At 34.3% G+C, this 18,001-nt stretch overlaps 1 protein-coding gene across 1 annotated transcript in view; it reads left to right on the forward strand.

Moving 5' to 3' along the window:
- RNF217 (ring finger protein 217) overlaps positions 1 to 13,719 on the forward strand; it is a 136,406-nt gene extending 122,687 nt beyond the window's left edge. Inside the window, exons 5-6 of the mRNA XM_030809632.1 lie at positions 2,512 to 2,583; positions 3,935 to 13,719. Coding sequence (XP_030665492.1) covers positions 2,512 to 2,583; positions 3,935 to 4,008 — 146 coding nt within the window. The 3' untranslated portion in view covers positions 4,009 to 13,719. The remainder of the gene's footprint in view (positions 1 to 2,511; positions 2,584 to 3,934) is intronic.
- Positions 13,720 to 18,001: the final 4,282 nt, after the last annotated feature.

An 18,001-nucleotide genomic window follows, 5' to 3' on the forward strand; every position in this document is an offset into this window, starting at 1 on the left:
AGTTACTTACTCCCTGCCATTTCAGAGAGAAGATGGAGTATAGGAAAGCCCTCCCACCCACTGTCCTTGTGTGATGTAATACAGCTTGCTCCCTCAGTCTTGGAATACAGCCTCATGTGGTCCTTGGCCAGAGGCAGAGAAAGGGCCTTCATCTCTCTCACAGCTGAAGGGTGGGAAACATGGTCTTCATTCCGTGTAACCACGTGCTCAGCTAGAGATCAGAGGTTCTGCTCATACATTATAAAGGAGAAGAGAGATTTGGGGATGATTAGCAGCCTCTGACATAGAGGCATCTCCCCCAGTGAGGCATGGGCAGATTATTAAAGGAATGGTACTGGGAATAAAAGTGGCTGAGGAGAAATTTTAAATTCTCATATTACTTCTTACAAAAATTCTAAGTTTTAAATCAAGTCATATAATTTTTAAGAATAGGTCTTCAATTGATTTCTAGATGGCAAATAATTTATATAAATGAAAACAATGGAGCCTTCTCCAAAAATGAATTCTCAATTAAAAAAAAAAAAAAGACAAGCCTGGAGCCAGAATTGAAGAAATACAAATAGCCAATACATATGTTTAAAAATATTCAGTATTATTAGCTGTCAGAGAAATGTAAATTGGCAGTCTCAAAATGAGATACTTTGAGTATTAAGTATTAACTTGATAAAACATCTGCTAACTATTGATTAGCAAATGTTTTATCAAGTTAATACTTAATATTGGACTTTCATACTTAATTGAAAATTTTGTACAATTCTTTTGCAAAGAAATTTGATACTAATGTGAAGGACATTTTAAAACATGATAAATCCGGATAGACTGAAAATGGTTTATGTGCAAGTATAATTTAAAATAGGGAAAAGAAACAAAAAATTAAGTATAGGAATATTTAAATAAAATATGATATATGGATATGATAGCAATTGAAAATGATGTTTTAGAGCAATGTTACTAACCTAGGAATAAGAGATAGTATGCCTAGTCCCTTAAGACAGTTTCAAAAGTAGATGTAAACATGTTTTGAACATGGATTACATAATTGGAATAAGTTTATTTCCTGTCTCGTTCCTTGAATTCTGTGTGATATTTGCGAGGAAAAAGAAAATCAATGCTGTTACTTTTTAGTCATGTTTTATTACTATTAGGAAAATATACTGGTAATTATTTAAAAAGGAAATATGAATGAACAGACTGAGCTATGCGCATAGGAGAAAAACACATTCTTTTAAAATGTATGTGCTTATATATTCTAAACTCTTAAGCATCACTTTAAGAGTGTACTAAATGTAATTGTTCAATGGGACTTATTACTTACTTGGATTCTGTCATTGGCAAAAAATGTAAATAAAACCCATGTCTAGACATGGTGCTAATTGAATGGGGATCTTTTTAAATTAGATATTCAAAACAGTATTGTATACATGTTTGGTCATCTGGTTCCAAAGATCATTTCTTAAGAATAAAAAAGTTAATATGTTTTGACAAACTTCCAACAAATGGCTGTATTAGTTTCCTTTTTAATGTAATTGATTATTCTAAATTACTGTCCTTTAATTTATAGAATGATATTGCTGTTTCATTCTTAAATTGCCATGTGAGTCTACTGCAAAGTTTCTCTCTTTCTCATCTCTTGTTGCATTTGAGTTGTGCAGCTCTGAAGCTGTGTCGCATGCCGTAAGGTTTAAAATACAATAACAACATGTATTTACTAGCCTCTTTTTTGTGGCTGTGTCTTTCAAATTTAGTGGGATTCTGATGTTGGACTCTGCTATGTATACTTATGGCTAGAGTTTATCATCACTGCTTAATGATTCATTTAGAAAAGAAAATGCTGGCTGATACCACTTGACATCCTTACTAGCACTTTGCCTTTTTATTTTATAAGTGCTTCCTTTTTCAATTCGTTAAAATGATTCACTTGAGTGACTTTCAACGTACTGTATATTTATTCATAGTTTTCTCTAACATCTTGAAATGTCCCGTTTGTAGTTCAGTCTGTTAGGCGTTCATATTATTAGTTTTCTTTGGACCCAGGATGTAAATAAACCACTTCTTTAGATGTGGGCTTGGACAGAAGCCCTCTGTAGGACCTACCAGCTCTCCATGTTATGAGGTAACAAGATTTTCTCCTACCAGCTCAAAATGTGCCACTTCTTTCTTAATCTTTTAGCATTGCGAACATTGAAAATGGAAAGGATCTTAAGGAAAAGCACAAAGATGAACTGTCCTGGTAGAATACAGTAAGCCAGTTGCTTTGGAATGTTTTTGGTTAGAAAGGATAAGTGATTTATGCCTGACGCACGTGCTCAGGACTTTGGTGAAGTTACTAAACTTATATGTGTATATCTGTTCTATACCTAATCCTGATACATTTCTTAGATATATACAGCCTTAAGTGTAATCAGATTACTTAAAATATAATATACACTGTGGTATTTAAAAAGCATCACTGTAATTATTTGGCAGGTTAGTTTTAAGACTCCTTAAATAATTTTGCCTTTTGTTTTCCAGCTGGAAAATTGTTCATTGCACCTCTAATTATGGTTTTGGGATTGGCACTAGGGGCCATAGCGGTTGTAATCGGTAAGAAACACTTCATGTATCTGAGATTAGAATTATCTGAGGGCCATAGAGAGAATATGAGTGTAAATGTAATAATATGAATCAGTTATTAAGTGGACATAATTTCTATTGTATGCCTGCTTTATAGATTACCAGCATATCATTTAAAAGATCAGAGGAGCGTGTTTCCTGTAGGATATGTTAGTATGAATTTTTCAGTCTATGAATGCTGTGATTCATGTATCTTATAAAGCATTATTAACCCTTTTATAACACAAAGTTAATAGAATTAGTATCCTTCGGGAAAAAGGCAAGAGGAATAGAACCCAAATGTTCTAATTCCGAGTTCAGGTTGAAGCATCAAGGAAAAGAAGTCCTAGTGCACCTTGTGTGTTTTATTTGGTCCAGTAAAAGATGCCATGGATACAAACAGATAATGTCAGTGTGTACAGGAACATATACCCAACATACACTTGAGCACTGACAAATAGAAAACCTTGCAGTGATTTACATAGTTTTATTTATGCAAGTATATTAAAATATGTATTTTAAAGCAGTGGTTCTCAGACTCTAGCATGCTTTAGAATATCCTCAAGGGCTGGATAAAACACAGATTGCTGGTTTTGGTCTGCAGTTTCTGACTCAGTATATGGGAAAAGTCCATTGATTTTTATTTTTAAAAAGTTCCCAGGTGATGCTCATGCAGCTGGTTCAGGGACCATACTTTGAGAACTATTGCTTTAATAATTTTAAGCTAAATGCTATAGATAAAGGCTGCTTTGATCATTGTTCCATATATTAGATGGGGTTTTTTTGCTAAATAAAATGATTTTCATATGTCAACTTGTGTTTAGCAAGTAATAAATGTGCAGGACAGATAGAATTATAAAGTATCTGACATTTAAGTTCTTGCAATGTGAGTTAGGACATTATGAAATAGATATTATTATCTGTATTATACAGTTGAGGAAATTAAGACTTACTAGAACCTCATAAGTGGTAGAACCAGGAATCAAACCCAACATTTGGCTCCACAGCCTGTGTTAAGTGATATGCTATACTGCCTGAAACAAGTGTGAGTATCATAGTGTGCAAATGATATGACTGGACAATGAAGAAGATTTAAACCAAAGTTTTGATATTTTGATAGAAATCAGTGTTATTAAACTGGTATCACTGAGGGTGCTAAAGGGGAGAAAAGCTAAAGGGAAATATTAAAGAATGAAATATTGTAGAAGTAAATACATTTCATAGTGTAGATGCCTTCCTCTTTGTATGTTCATACATTGCAAATAAATAAACATAGATATTTTAAAATAGGAAAACCTAAATGCCTCTCATCCTAACTAACTTTAATTTTTTTTATCCCTAGGTTTATTTGTATTTCCTATCTATTGCCTTTGTAAAAAACAGAGAAAACGATCACGGACAGGTATGCACTGGTAACATGCAGATGATTTCATCCAGCTAAGCTGGTTGGAGTAGGAGCGATACCGAAGGGTACACCCATCTGTGAGTCACATCTTGAAAAACACTGAGAGGAACCTTCTACCATCTCATCTCCCAGTGATTCTCCGTGGGCCACAATGCCTCTAGCTATGGTGCACTCCCAACATGGTATCCTGTCCTTTCCCTAAACAAATTGCTGCTGCTTTTAAAAAATGGTCACTTTCATAAACTATAAACATCTATATCATAACTCTGACCTTTGTGGTTCTTGGAAGAAGATACTTTAAGAACCAGTTATCCTAAGAATTCTGAGCACGCCTCTTCTAAGAATTGCTTGGACTGTCTTTGAACTCTGCACCTCCTTCCAGGCCATCTTGTGAGACTTGGTGTGAATAGCTGAAGTCCTATCTGTACCAACAAGCAAGGCCACTTTTCAGAACATAAGAGTTCACTGAATGCACCTGTTATAATCTGTGGCCCCAGCAGTATAATTGTTTTATCTTTCAAATGTTATAATTGCTAAAGTCTCAATGTCCAAAAGGGAATGAGTGAAACTAAATTAATGAGAAGAATACTAAGTTACTGAAGTGTATATGTGTAGGAGTGTGAATGTGTGTGTATATAAATATGTATTAAAACTAGGCCCAATAACCTTGTATTTACCCAGTTCCATGCCGCTACACTAGTTTTCCACATTTTCATAGACCTATTGAAAGATGATGGTTCCTTTGTGGACATAATTTGGCAATGTATTAAATTAAAGTCAATGTAGACAACAGGCTATTTCGATGCTGAACTTTTCTATTTCTTGCTCTTTCTTTTTGTCACACAAACACAGAAATTTGTGCAATGTCACCCCAAGGAGTATTAAGCTTTGTAAACTGACAAAACTGGCTGCTTTTAGGAAATTCTCAAGACCCAAATACTCAGTCTTTTAAAAATTCTTCTATTTTGGAAAACATGCTTCACTCTATAGATAAATCCTTCACAGTGGGATTATTTAATCCCAAAAACAAGTTTGCTGTAGAGAACTGCTTAAGCCTTTAAAAAATTCCTATTCTGCTAAATTTTTAACCAACTTGTAATTATAGATAATTCTGCTTTAGGCCAAGGTCTTACATCATTTAATATCCTAACCCTGTTATCTCTTGCCTCCTCCTCCTCTCTGTTTTTATTTGTTTTCAAGGTTTTTCATAAAAACAAATACTAGTTTTGAAGGACTTTTTCTTACATTTAACTGCTCAAACATAATATTTTGGGGGGCATCTTCTTATGGAGGAGTTAGTTTGAAAACTTTTTATGTTCTTGAGTTTGTCCAATATCAGCTGCTTTTGGAGAAGGAAACAAAAAAGTGAAGGAAATATTTTCAGGAAGTTTTTCTCAACCTACAAAAGCTTTAAAAATAAGAAATTGACAAGTAACTAGACTATAATATGCCTTTGTTTTCATCACAAAAGTTCATCAGCAAACAGGAAAAAAAAAAAAGACCCCTAAAAAGCCTAAAGCTTTGAATTGTCTCCAAATTCTTAAAATTAGTCATCTATCTTACATGTACATTTATTTGTCAGCAACCTTGTCTGATTTGAAATAGATGATATGATAAAACATGCATTAACATGAGTAGTTTATTTTTGTTGGGCTCCAGAGTGTAAGAATATTTTATTTTTGTTTGACATAAAAAGTGAAGTTGACTTGCGTGAATAACAATCCAGCATACTTTCATTCTTTCTGAATAACACAGAATAACTGTACTACAGCTTCTGGATTAGTTGTCTATTTCCAGTTAGAGGAGTGTGTGACATTTATGGTTTGGGAATAGCATATTTCTAAAGCATAATATAATACAAGAAATAGTGATGCTCTGTTTTCACAAATTTATCTTTTCATTCACCCATCCATCCATTTAACAGATATTTATTGAGTGCCTATCTTAGGTGTAATAGTATTAAGACTGAAAGAAGGAGAATTTCTAACCTGTCATATGAGTATTTAGGTTTTGTAAATTCATCTTTCCTGAACTTAGGCATTAGTTTGGCAATATGTGAATATGATGAACTCTAAACCTAGCTGATCTGTATACGTGTGATGTATATATGTCATATGTATGGTATATATGAAATATTCCCATAACTGCATATGAACACATATGCCATATACATATGTACCAACTGGCTGACTAACATACTCTTTGGTCTTGGATAATCTGTTTTCTAGGTTATGTATCTGTTATCTTTGGCCTACTCAGGGATTTTTATTTCTTTCTTTAAATAACTTATCTTTTGGACATATTTTTATATTATTTGGAAAACTTTCCAATGTTCCTGTTACAAAGTGGTGTCTGTTTTCAGTGATGGCTATTTCATCAGTGCTTGAAAGAGTGTGCACTGTGTTGCACAGGCTTTTCATTTTTCTAGTGAGTAGATATTTTTAAATTAACATATACATTTTTCTCTTTAAAGGGTCATATCTATTAGGCCTTTCCCTGCTGGTAACTTAAAATGATTATTTGTGAATTTTTTACTAAGTTTCATCAAGATCTTAAAAAGAGAGAAGAAAATAAAAAGTATTATTTATATGTCAGTGCCAACTTTGAAGGTAAACAATAGTAGTAACTTTTGGGAGAAATTCTAAAAACTACTTTAAAAAGAAGCGTGCACATAAAATAAATATCTTTCTATCCAAGGCTTGTCATTTTATATGCTTTTATTGTAAATTTAATATATACTACTTTAAAAAATTGAACCTTACAGAATTTATAAAATACAACTTTCTCTGCTTACCCCACCCCTTATTTTCTAGGGGTAACCACTGTTAATGGTTTGGTATGTGTCCTTGCAGACACTTTCTACAAATATACAAATAAGTGTGTTTGTGTATGTGTCTGTGTGTGTGTTCATTTTATACAAATAGAAAAATATTCTTACTGTGCTGTGACTCTTTGTCATTTTATTATGTATTAGTAGATACCTTTCCATAAGCATTTAAATAGATTTACCTCATTCTTTTATAAATTACTGCATAATCCATTGTAGGGGTATACTTTAATTTATTGAATTAGTCCCCTGTTGAATGGACTACAAGATTATTTTCACTTCTCTATTACAAAGAAAGCAAGAGTGAAGACCCTTTTGCATATATTTTTGTCACCTTGCGTGAACATATCCATAAGATTGTACATTTGTTTTTTACAAGATCTTTGTAATAAACATTTTAATGTAATTTCAGGAGATGAGGTCATAGAGATAATATGAGACCCTTTTTGGGATAAAAAGAAAGATTGTACAGGAGTGCATAATTTTGAAAGAAAATCGTCTTTTGAAGGATAATTTCCTTTCTGCCTGATTAGCTAAATAAAATACCTTGCCAAAACTTACAATAGGAAATCTTTTTTCAATAAAAATAAAATTTGAGGAGATGTCTGTCAGATAATGGGAGAAAGATGAATTGACTTTTGGATTGCCTCATTTTAAAACTTGAGGGATTTAAATCAAATACTCAAGCCAAATTGGTGATACTTTTCACATTTTTAGTAACACTATCCATTTTTGTGTATGTTGCTTGACAGAGGAACTTAATTATGCCATTGTGAAAAGTAGGAAAGAATATGTTGGCAATTATAAATGCCCACAGCAATTCCCAGAAAAATAAATTAGATTATATACGATTTAGAGATTTGGTGGGATAATTATAAATCATGGGATAATGTATATATGTGGAGTAAGAAGAGAGGGGTCAAACCTTTTGGTACAAGCAACATGTTGTTGCCACCACCTTGATTTTCTCATAGGTGCTATTGTATCCTAAGAGTAGAACAGACAAGAAAACAAAGATAATTAAACACAAGTCAGGTTACAACATGATATCTTTAATTGTACTTTCTCTGCTGTGGTGTCAAGATTCAGTGGTGCTTGTCAGAAAATACCTTGTTCTGTGACACTGACTATCTCTTGAGTCCCAAGGCTCCAATTGAGCCTTTATCTTTCAATCTTACCACCCAAATATATGACCAACTGCTCTCCTAAAATACCTGCGAACCACTGTAATCATTTCCAGTCCCTGATGCCCCTCTTCAACCGCATTTTTCTCCATACCTCTGCTATTCTAACTATTCCTCTTCACTGAAGGAGAAGAGGAGAGACAGGAGGGGCCAAAAAACTCACTCTGGTATGTGCGAAACATTAGTATTCCTTCCTGACCTTGTCAAATGAGGGCACATCTGCGAAGACATCAATCCAGCTGCTCCCTTGTTAAATGAAATTGTTTTTAACATTACACTTTTACACTGGCTGTTACATTAGAATTACAAAAAAGTTAGTGGCCTCTATAACCTTAATTGGCATACTTTATTATAAAAATAAGAAAATTTATGCCAAAAAACATTTTTAGATTTTAATTTTATAAGCAAGCTGCACATAAGCCTTAATGTGAGTCTTCACATTGGATTATATTTTTATTCTTCCATATTTGTGGCTGAAATCTCTCCCAACTATTGAAAGTGATCTTTCCCATGGTCTGCTTTATTGTTTTGTGTTAATATCTGTTATAAATATAGCCTTAAAATTTTGTAATGCACTTTAAAATATTTGTGCCATTTAAATAATGACAAAGCAATCAATGCGTACATTTCAATGGAGACAGTATAAAAAGTTAAAGCAACTGATACATATATTTCAATGGAGACAGTAGGATAACAGTGTTAGCAAATACGTGTCATCTCTTTAAATTTGGGAGGATCAGAAGCTAAAGATTTAAAAGAAATAAAACATACCTGAAGAAAAGTAGCGATTTCTGAAATTATAGTAATCTTGGAATGGTTATCAAAGCTAGCAAATAATACTTAATAAGTGTTACATAATATACCTAATTGGAATGTTTGTTTAAAATATTAAGTTAATTTCTACTGAAAGTTTTAACTGCAATTTCATAATTCATGAATTCTGTAAGTCTCCCTGACTAAAAATATGATCAATCAAAACTACTAGTTTTGCATACCAATCCCGTTTAATCATATTTTGTATTTAAAGTTATAATTTAATTATGATACTGTCCCCCTAATATGGAAAATAAGTTGCAAAATTCTTTTTTTTTTTTTTTTTTTTTTTTTGAGGCAGGGGTTCTCTCCATGTTGCCCAGGCTGGTCTTGAACTCTTGGGCTCAAGCGATCCTCCCTCCTCTGCCTTTGGAGTAGCTGGGATTACAAGCATGTGCCTACTATGCCTGTCTTCAAAATCACATTGTTAATTTTTATAGCCACAATTATTAATTTGATAAAGCAAATAATTTTATAGAAGTATTAAAGTACTATCAGAACAAAATCAGAGTTCCAAAATTTGGGGAGTATTTTAAGATTGTGAAATGTTACCTTTTGGATGCAAACCAATGATACAAACCTTTAAGAGAGAATTACAGTGGGATTCCTTTGTAACTTTGATTTTGAAAATGGAACAAATGCACATTTCATAGCCAAACATTGTGTGGGACTTCTATTGTTACTAATTGTAAGGCTGGAACTTTAGTTGACTTCATCCAAATCCAAGAAACAGTGTCACAGTAGTGAGACTATTCTCATTGCTTCTTTGGAGCATTAGCTGAAGCTTTACTATATCACATACCTTACAAAATCCCTCTACATATTGCCAGTTTTAAAAGAATGTAATTATGCATGTTACAAACTATATATATATCTTTTTGGCTAAAGAAGTGACTATTTTAGAATAACAGTATGAATGTAAAAGGCAATAATTTTTTTAAAATACACAAAACATTGTCATTGCCCTTTTTTGTCACTTCCTTTTTTCTTCTAAAAATTTTCATTTGGTGTATCTAACTTTGTATCACTTAAGTTATTCAGACTTACTAACATAAAAAATACTTTTTTTCAGTTCTGTGCTATATTGTGTCACTCTATTCCATTATTAATACTAAGTGACTTTCCTTGTGAAATGATACCCACATACTTCCACATCAAGCTCCTTTTTCTCTTAAATTTCCTAATTATCTTGATTTTTGCCTCTGCGGTCTTCCCATCTTGGCCAAGTGTGGGATAAATTCTGTCTCGCCCGTAACTCCTTTCACTGTAATGAAATGAATTCAACACTGAACACACTCTAGAATTTAGCTCTGGTAGTGAGCATAATTTACCTTGGCTTATTTTGTCTGTAAATGGAAATGTATCAGGAGTGCCTGGAACACTTTTCCCTCTTGATAGGAGTTGGAGAACACTGCCTAGCCTTCTGCCAAGAAGTAAGTCAAGCAAATGAAGATACCAGTTGGATCAGAGGGCCTAATAGTACTCTAAAACGAAGCTTCAGCAATTGCTTCGTGACTGTTGTAAGATCAATATTGTGTTTGCATATTAGTTGGACAGAAAGCATGTGTGGACATTCATCCAACCTGACCCCAGGTCATTCATTCTTCATCCAAAAAGGGTTATAGGTATGGTTTATGGTCTTTGTTTCAGCAAAATGTCCTACAGCTTGGATTTGGGGTGGATTTATATAGTGTAGCATTTGTATATAAGATTCAATCATGGATTCATACTCTGTGAACATTGTTAGATTTTTGATAATCTAAAGTAGATCACATTGAATGTAATTGATATTAACCCTATTCTAGAGAAAGCATTTGTCATTTGCAAGTGTTTGACTTTTTAATTGATATGATTTAGATATGTCACACTCAATATATTTAGTATAGATTCAGTACATAACAGAAAAGAACAAGGGAGAGACAGACTTGAGTGTTAAAGGACCCCAGAAATTGCTTAAATGTCCTTTTAGATTCTTGTGGCTGGCAAGCTATGCAGTCGTTGGTTCTCTGCGAATTTGTGATGTGTTCACCTCACCATGCCCCAGCTTGGGAAATATTCTTAGTAATCCAATCAAATTCTTAAAAATAGCATTTTTGTGAATGTATTACTTCTGCAATATCCCCATATATTTGTATTGTTTCAAGCCACTAGTATCTAAATATTTGATATAAATATCTAAATTCTTTCATTTTATAGAAAATTAGCATGCTTTATGTTTCTTTATAATGAAAAGTCTAGATAAAGTATCATAATTTCATTATCAGCTGACAACAAACGCTTCTAAGACCCATTTTTTTTAAGTGTCATATGGCAACTCCTCAATAGCTTACTTTTATTATTTGATCATTTTCATCACAATTACAATCCTCTAGAGGGTATTTTAAAAAGTAGACCAACCTTATATTTCACATGAAACATAGTATAATAATTAGTTTGTATATAGATATAAAACCATTTACCTTGACAAGGACAATCTGTTACAGATTTTTAATATGAAAATTAATTGACAATTTTGTTGCTTTTAGAAGCAATTATTAACATAGTAATTAGTAAATTCTGAGAGATGACAGAAATGATTTTCTGTAGAAGGAACACAACAGTGATGTCAAAATGTCAACAAAGAACCAGTTGTTTTGATTCTATTTTAAACAAAATTGTAAGGCAATTTTATGAAACAAACATTTATATCAATGTATATCTATTTCAAAACTGTGGGACAGTTATTCATTCTTTTCCCAAATAGAGTAAAATATTAAAGAGAAAAAAATTTGAGTGTTTATCTATTATCACTGTATATTCAGAAGTTACAGTTCCAAGGAATTATTGTCTTCTATTTAAGTATCAGAATATATTCCATTTTAATTATATTCTCCTTAACAATAGAAAATTAGAAGAAATTTCTTGATTATAAGATGAATAGTAATTTGTACCAGATCTTGTCCATCATTTCATTAGATTGCATATTTTTAGTTTTCTATAGAATTTGCAGCCATTTTCCAAATAAAGTAAGTTATAATATTTTTCAAGTTTAAAATGGGCCTGGTTGAAAAGTGGTTTCATTGATTCTTTTTAATGATATTGGAAAATATTTATGCAATTTTATTTTTTAACCTTTTCTCCATTTCATTAGTTACACTATTAACTTTGATAATCACAAAACTATGTGGAAGAAATCACTCTGAATATATTTTATGAAAGAGAGGGGTAGAGTAAATTTTTTTTAATTGGACAATGTTGATATGCAGAAATCTCTCAAAAGAAATTGCAAAGGAAAAATTACGTTGAGATGAAATGTTGAGAAATAAGGAGTATCTTAAAAACCTAATTTCTTACACTTTTTAGAGCAATCAACTTCTTATTTCCAAATGATTATTTCATGCTGTTGGTTCCATGAATTGTGTTTTTAGCACAGTATATACTTTTCTACCACATTAGCATTTACACTCTAATTACTGAAAATAAAGGAAGAAGTTGGTGAATAAAAGCCAGGGAAACTGGGTTTATTCTCATTTTCCGATAGCACTAATATATAATCCCTTTAACCTTCCATATGGTGCTTTGTGTGATGAGTATATAACATTTATATACGTTATTAGTGCCTTATTTTTTTCACTTGACTTTATTTCTTATCTAAAGAGCCATATATTTTTTGTGAGTGTTCTTTGGTCCCTCTATTTAAAGTGCTAAGGAGAAAGCATATCTTTAGGGATGTATATAGGCTGCATTTGCTACCTTAATCTACTGTATTATCTCTAGAACAACAGGTTAGCCAATGTATTTTTCTTAAATTCATTGTAATTTTTAAGCTAACCTATACAAATGGATATTAAACACCAGAAATTAAAGCCATTAAAATTGAACTGAACTTTAAAACCATAAAAAATGCTAATTAAGTTCAGAACAGGAGTTGAAATGACTCTCAGTTTTATCTAGAGCTCCAATTAGGACAAAAATACCAAAAGCATTAAAAATAAAAGTAACTGTATGGTACTTCAGGAATTTGACCAATTCTTACAAGTTACTCTTGGCAATATTTTGTCAGTAATATACTTTCATACAGATGCTGGAGAACCATGGTGTCTGCTATTTACATGTTATTCATTCCCAGTGAGATTTATCAACATCAAGCCTTTTTGTATAATACGTTATTTTGCTCTTCTTGATCTGTGCCTTTTGTTTTAGCTTTATACAAAATGCTGGGTTTGTTATATTCTTTATGTATCATAATATATAATTCAGCTTTTCCTGATGAATGTATGCTGAATAATCAAACTAAACCATGTGCTTAGAAAAGACAAAGACAGGTTGTATATGCAGATATGTGTAAATATTTGACAAAGAAAAAAAAAGGAAAAGAATCTTCCTGCCAACAGGTAGGTCCTGCTGGACGGGACCTGAAAATTAAGAGATTTTTTTTTTAAGCAGTGAAATTTAAAAATCTTTTACCTCAAGAATTTTCAGTCAATGTGTCAAGGTACTGCTCCTTCTTAGTAAGTACAGTCTCACGTGCTGCTGGCGGTAAAAGCAACCCAAGTGTCAGATCACACAAATTTTGGGGACAAGTCTGTCAAAAGACGGACACCTTGTGATATTTCGGAGTCTAATTTCGGACTTTTCGTAATGTCCCAATGATCTTTTGTTGTGGTTGGGCTTTTATAAAAAATTATTTTTGGTTGGTTGTTGTGGAATGGAAGAGTAATCTTAATTATGAAATCAGATTGCATGGAACAATATAAAGACACTCACTCGGATGAAAACTATAATGGTTTCCAAGCTATTTTGATTGTCATTGTACGAGCTATTGTATGGATTATTGTGGTGTGCTGTTTACCGCATGTGTGCAATACATCGTGCAATGTTATTTAGCAATGCGTAATAAAAGTTTTTAAAAGAGAAAATTCTTGTATTTTTTTCCAATAGATTTGGATTTTTAAAAAATTAAAAAATAAAACTTCACAGCAACAAAACTATTGTGCCTAGAGTTACTGGAGTAATTTCTACATTGGATTCTAGAAATGGAGGAGCAGGAATGAACAGAAATTCAAGGGTGTGCTTTTGGGAAGGTGGATTGTGTTGTGTTGCTGTGGCATGTTTTGGGGAAAGAGCACAGAATAGTGAAGATCAGTGCAAACATTCTGCATGAGGCATGAAAAAGAAGCAGATGGTGTGGAAGTAAGAGATTAGCTTAGGGTGGTCATTACTCTCTAGACCAAGGGGCCTATACAGGGGTGGGAAAGCAGAAACCACTAAACTGCTAAAGCCAAATATATATGCCTACTCTATAACCTAGCAATTATTTTCCTAGATCTGTCACTAAGGAAACGGTGGCCTTTGTTGACCAAAGGGTAAGTACAAGAATTTTCCTCAACAGTAAAATCATGAATATACTGTGATATATTCATAGAATGGAATATTATAGAACAATTAGAATGAAAATAATTTTGAAAAATTACAGAGCAATCCATGCAAAAATACAGTTGACTCTCACAGATACTATGTTGAGCAGATGAAGCCAGGCACAATAGAGTATATATTGTAGGATCACATTTATATGATGATCAAAAACAGACAAAACTGATCAATGATAATAGAAGTCGGAACAGTGATTACTTTTGGGGTGGGTATTATTGGCTGGTAAGGGGAATAAAAAATCTACGATTATAGAAATAGTCTGTTACTTCATGAGGGTGTTATTTGGGAGGCTGAGGCAGACAGATCATGAGGTCAGGGGATCAAGGCCATCCTGGCTAACATGGTGAGACCCTGTCTCTCCTCAAAATACAAAAAAATTAGCCGGGTGTGGTGGCGGGCGCCTGTTAGTCCCAGCTACTCGGGAGACTGAGACAGGAGAATCGCTTGAACCCAGGAGGTGGAGGTTGCAGTAAGCCAAGATTGCGCCACTGCACTCCAGCCTAGGTGACAGAGCGAGACTCTGTCTCAAAAAAAAAAAGAAAAATTCTGGATCAGGCGCAGTGGCTCAAGCCTGTAATCCCAGCACTTTGGGAGGCAGAAGCAAGCGGATCACCTGAGCTCAGGAGTTCAAGTCTGGCCAACATGGGGAACATGTCTGTACTAAAAATACAAAAATTAGCCAGGCGTGGGGCGGACTCCTGTAATCCCAGCTACTCGGGAGGCTGAGGCAGGAGAGTCGCTTGAACCCAGGAGGCAGAGATTGCAGTGAGCGGAGATTGCACCACTGCACTGCAGCATGGACAACAGGGAGAAACTCTGTCAAAAAAAAAAAAACTGTAATGTATTTTATACTTCCATTTTAAAAATTAGTGGAGCAAAAAAGATACTATATTGTCTTTCTTGGGTCGCTAAAATCCTTTGAAAACATGATGTTTAACCTTTCAAATGGCATATATTTTAGCTATTTATAGTTTCCTGCTATCAGCAGACTACAGTGAAAATTCTTGAACAAAAACCTTCAGATAAACCCTTAGTAATGGACTTGCAAGTCGAATTCTAAAAACGGTTATGAAGCACGTGCTCCCACATATACCCAAATGATACCATTTCAAGTTGATGCCAATTTATGTTCCCATCACCAGTTTACAAGAGTATTTATTTCATTTTCACAAAAACTATTTTATCTCTTTTTAAAAAATATTTGCCAATTTGACAGACAAAAAATGGCATCTAATATTTTTAAATCAAACACACACACACACATACACACACACACACACACACACACAGTGCCAAATGTGTTTTCTAAATTAACTTTTCCTTAAATCCATTTGCATTTAGTTCCTTTCATGGTAATAAGCCCTCATAATTTCCTTCTGTTTTCCTATATTTCCAAGCCCCAAGCTGCTATGTTTAAAGACAAAAATGGTGATATCTTTTTATTATAGCTACAGTTGCCAACACACACATACATAAAACAGCAGAGACGTATTTAACTTACACAATTTACCACAAATGTGTGTCATGACATATGCTCCAACATAAACATGAGATGGGAACCATGAATCCCCTGTTTCTTCTGGCATTCTGGTTGCAGAGTACCACTTCCAGTGTTGAGCAGGCCAAATGTGATTCTGGCATTTAATAGTGTTTATCAAACTGCACACCCCCTTATTTTGAGCCAATTATGTCATCTGGCACTCAATGATTTTTTTTTAATGCCTTTAATGTAGCCGGGATAGTCCATTGAAAGTTGATGAGTCAGTCACCAATGGAGCCCCTGCTTAGGGAGTTTCTTACTCACCCTTGCCCAATATTGTGCTCCACATATTTGTTAATTAAATGTATATTTCAATAAGGTACTGTTAGGAGACTGGTATTGAAAATGAAATGATTAGATTATTAGAAATGAAACTCCTGGTAGGCCCAGTTTTCACTCTCAAATCACAATTGAGGAAGGTTTGTGAAGAAGGTAAGAGCGCTGACGCTAGGCTCCTGTATTTAAACCCCAAGTTGGCTTCTTTCAGGCTATATAACCTTGGGTATGTTGCTTAACCTCTGTGTGACTCAGTTTTCTGTAAATTGGGAATAACAGTACATGCCTCCAAGGTTAGTTGTGAGGATTAACTGAGTTTTAATACATGCTTAAGCACTTAAAATAGTGCCTTGCTCTTAACAAGCTTTCAGCAAATGTTAGTTCTTATTATTGTTAGTGACCATGCTTCATTTTAAACATGTTGGCCAACACAAAATGATTCATTGATGTCAGTTACAAGTAGCACAGAATACTAGCTTAGCATCACTCCTAGACGTTGTGTCAGGGCTGTGATTGGAAACATTCTAAAAGGCAAATTATTTTAATGGGTAATGCTTAACATGCACATTTCTACAGTAGCATATTGGTAAATATAAAGTTTTGCTCAAAGAGTCAATTATCATGTTAGCTGACATCTATTGTTTTGTCCTCTGAGTAATTCTGTCTCACTCACCCAACCATGTTGTTCATTAGGGAGCTGCCATCTTTTCTCATGCTCCCCACCATCAATGAAACCAGCTGGTTCACAGAGGGACACCCAAGTCAAGTTAAGCCAATTAATCCCCTCCCTAGGATTTTTGAACTTGAGAAAATAAAGAGCCTGTCCCTGTCCCCTTTTAATGATGTAGCTGTGAAATGTGAACTTGCAAGCTTCCAGAAGCTATGTTTCTGCCACCTAAAAGAGATGGTCATCTGACTAAAGTGATTCACTTAAAGCCAAAGAATGACGAAGATTGCCAACAAACACCAGAAACTGGAAGAGACGGGAGGATTCTCCTCTAGAACTGTCAGAAAAAGCATCTTCTGCCAATATCTTGATTTCAGACTTCTAGCCTGTAGAACTGTGAGACAATACATTTCTCTTCTTTCAACCCCCTCAGTTTAGAATGAAGCTGTTGACAGAGAGAAAGTGAGATGAAGCTGGAACAATCTGGGCAGCATTCTCAGGAATCTCCATCATCCCAGAGACCTCATTTTTCCTCTGTTTTTTCCAAGCATTTGTTTATGTGAGCTAGGGCCTGGGTTCTTTTTCCCATAGTCTTAACAACAAGCTTCTCTGGCCTTCTACCAATATGGTAGCTGAATTCTGACAACAACATCCCAAATAGACTGGAAATTGAAGCTACCATTTTCTTTTCTTTTTTTTTTTTCTTTTTATTTATTTTTTTTGAGGCGGAGCCGTGCTCTGTTGCCCAGGCTGGAGTGCAGTGGTGCGATCTCAGCTCACTGCAAGCTCCGCCTCCTGGGTTCACACCATTCTCCTGCCTCAGCCTCCAGAGTAGCTGGGACTACAGGTGCCCACCTCCACACCTGTCTAATTTTTTTTTTTTTTTTTTTTTTTTTTTAGTAGAGATGAGGTTTCACCACGTTAGCCAGGATGGTCTCCATCTCCTGACCTTGTGATCCGCCCGCCTCGGCCTCCCAAAGTGCTGGGATTACAGGCATGACCCACTGTGCCCAGCGGAAGCTACCATTTTCTTAAAGCCTGGGCCCCAAAACTGGTACCACACCATGGAAACAGTCGCAGCAGGTCATGAAACTTGTCCCTGTCTCCTGGCCTAAAGAGATTGACTGTCTGAGGCACAGTTGCCATTTATTCATGCAACAAATATTTTTTGAGTACCTACTACATGCCAGACACTGTTACAAGTCATGGTTATAGATTAGTGAAGAAGAGGCAAAAAATGTCTGCCATAGGAAGGTTATGTTCTAGTATAGGAATCAGACAAATA

The sequence above is a fragment of the Nomascus leucogenys genome, chromosome 3, assembly GCF_006542625.1.
Source record: "Nomascus leucogenys isolate Asia chromosome 3, Asia_NLE_v1, whole genome shotgun sequence".
NCBI lineage: Eukaryota > Metazoa > Chordata > Mammalia > Primates > Hylobatidae > Nomascus > Nomascus leucogenys.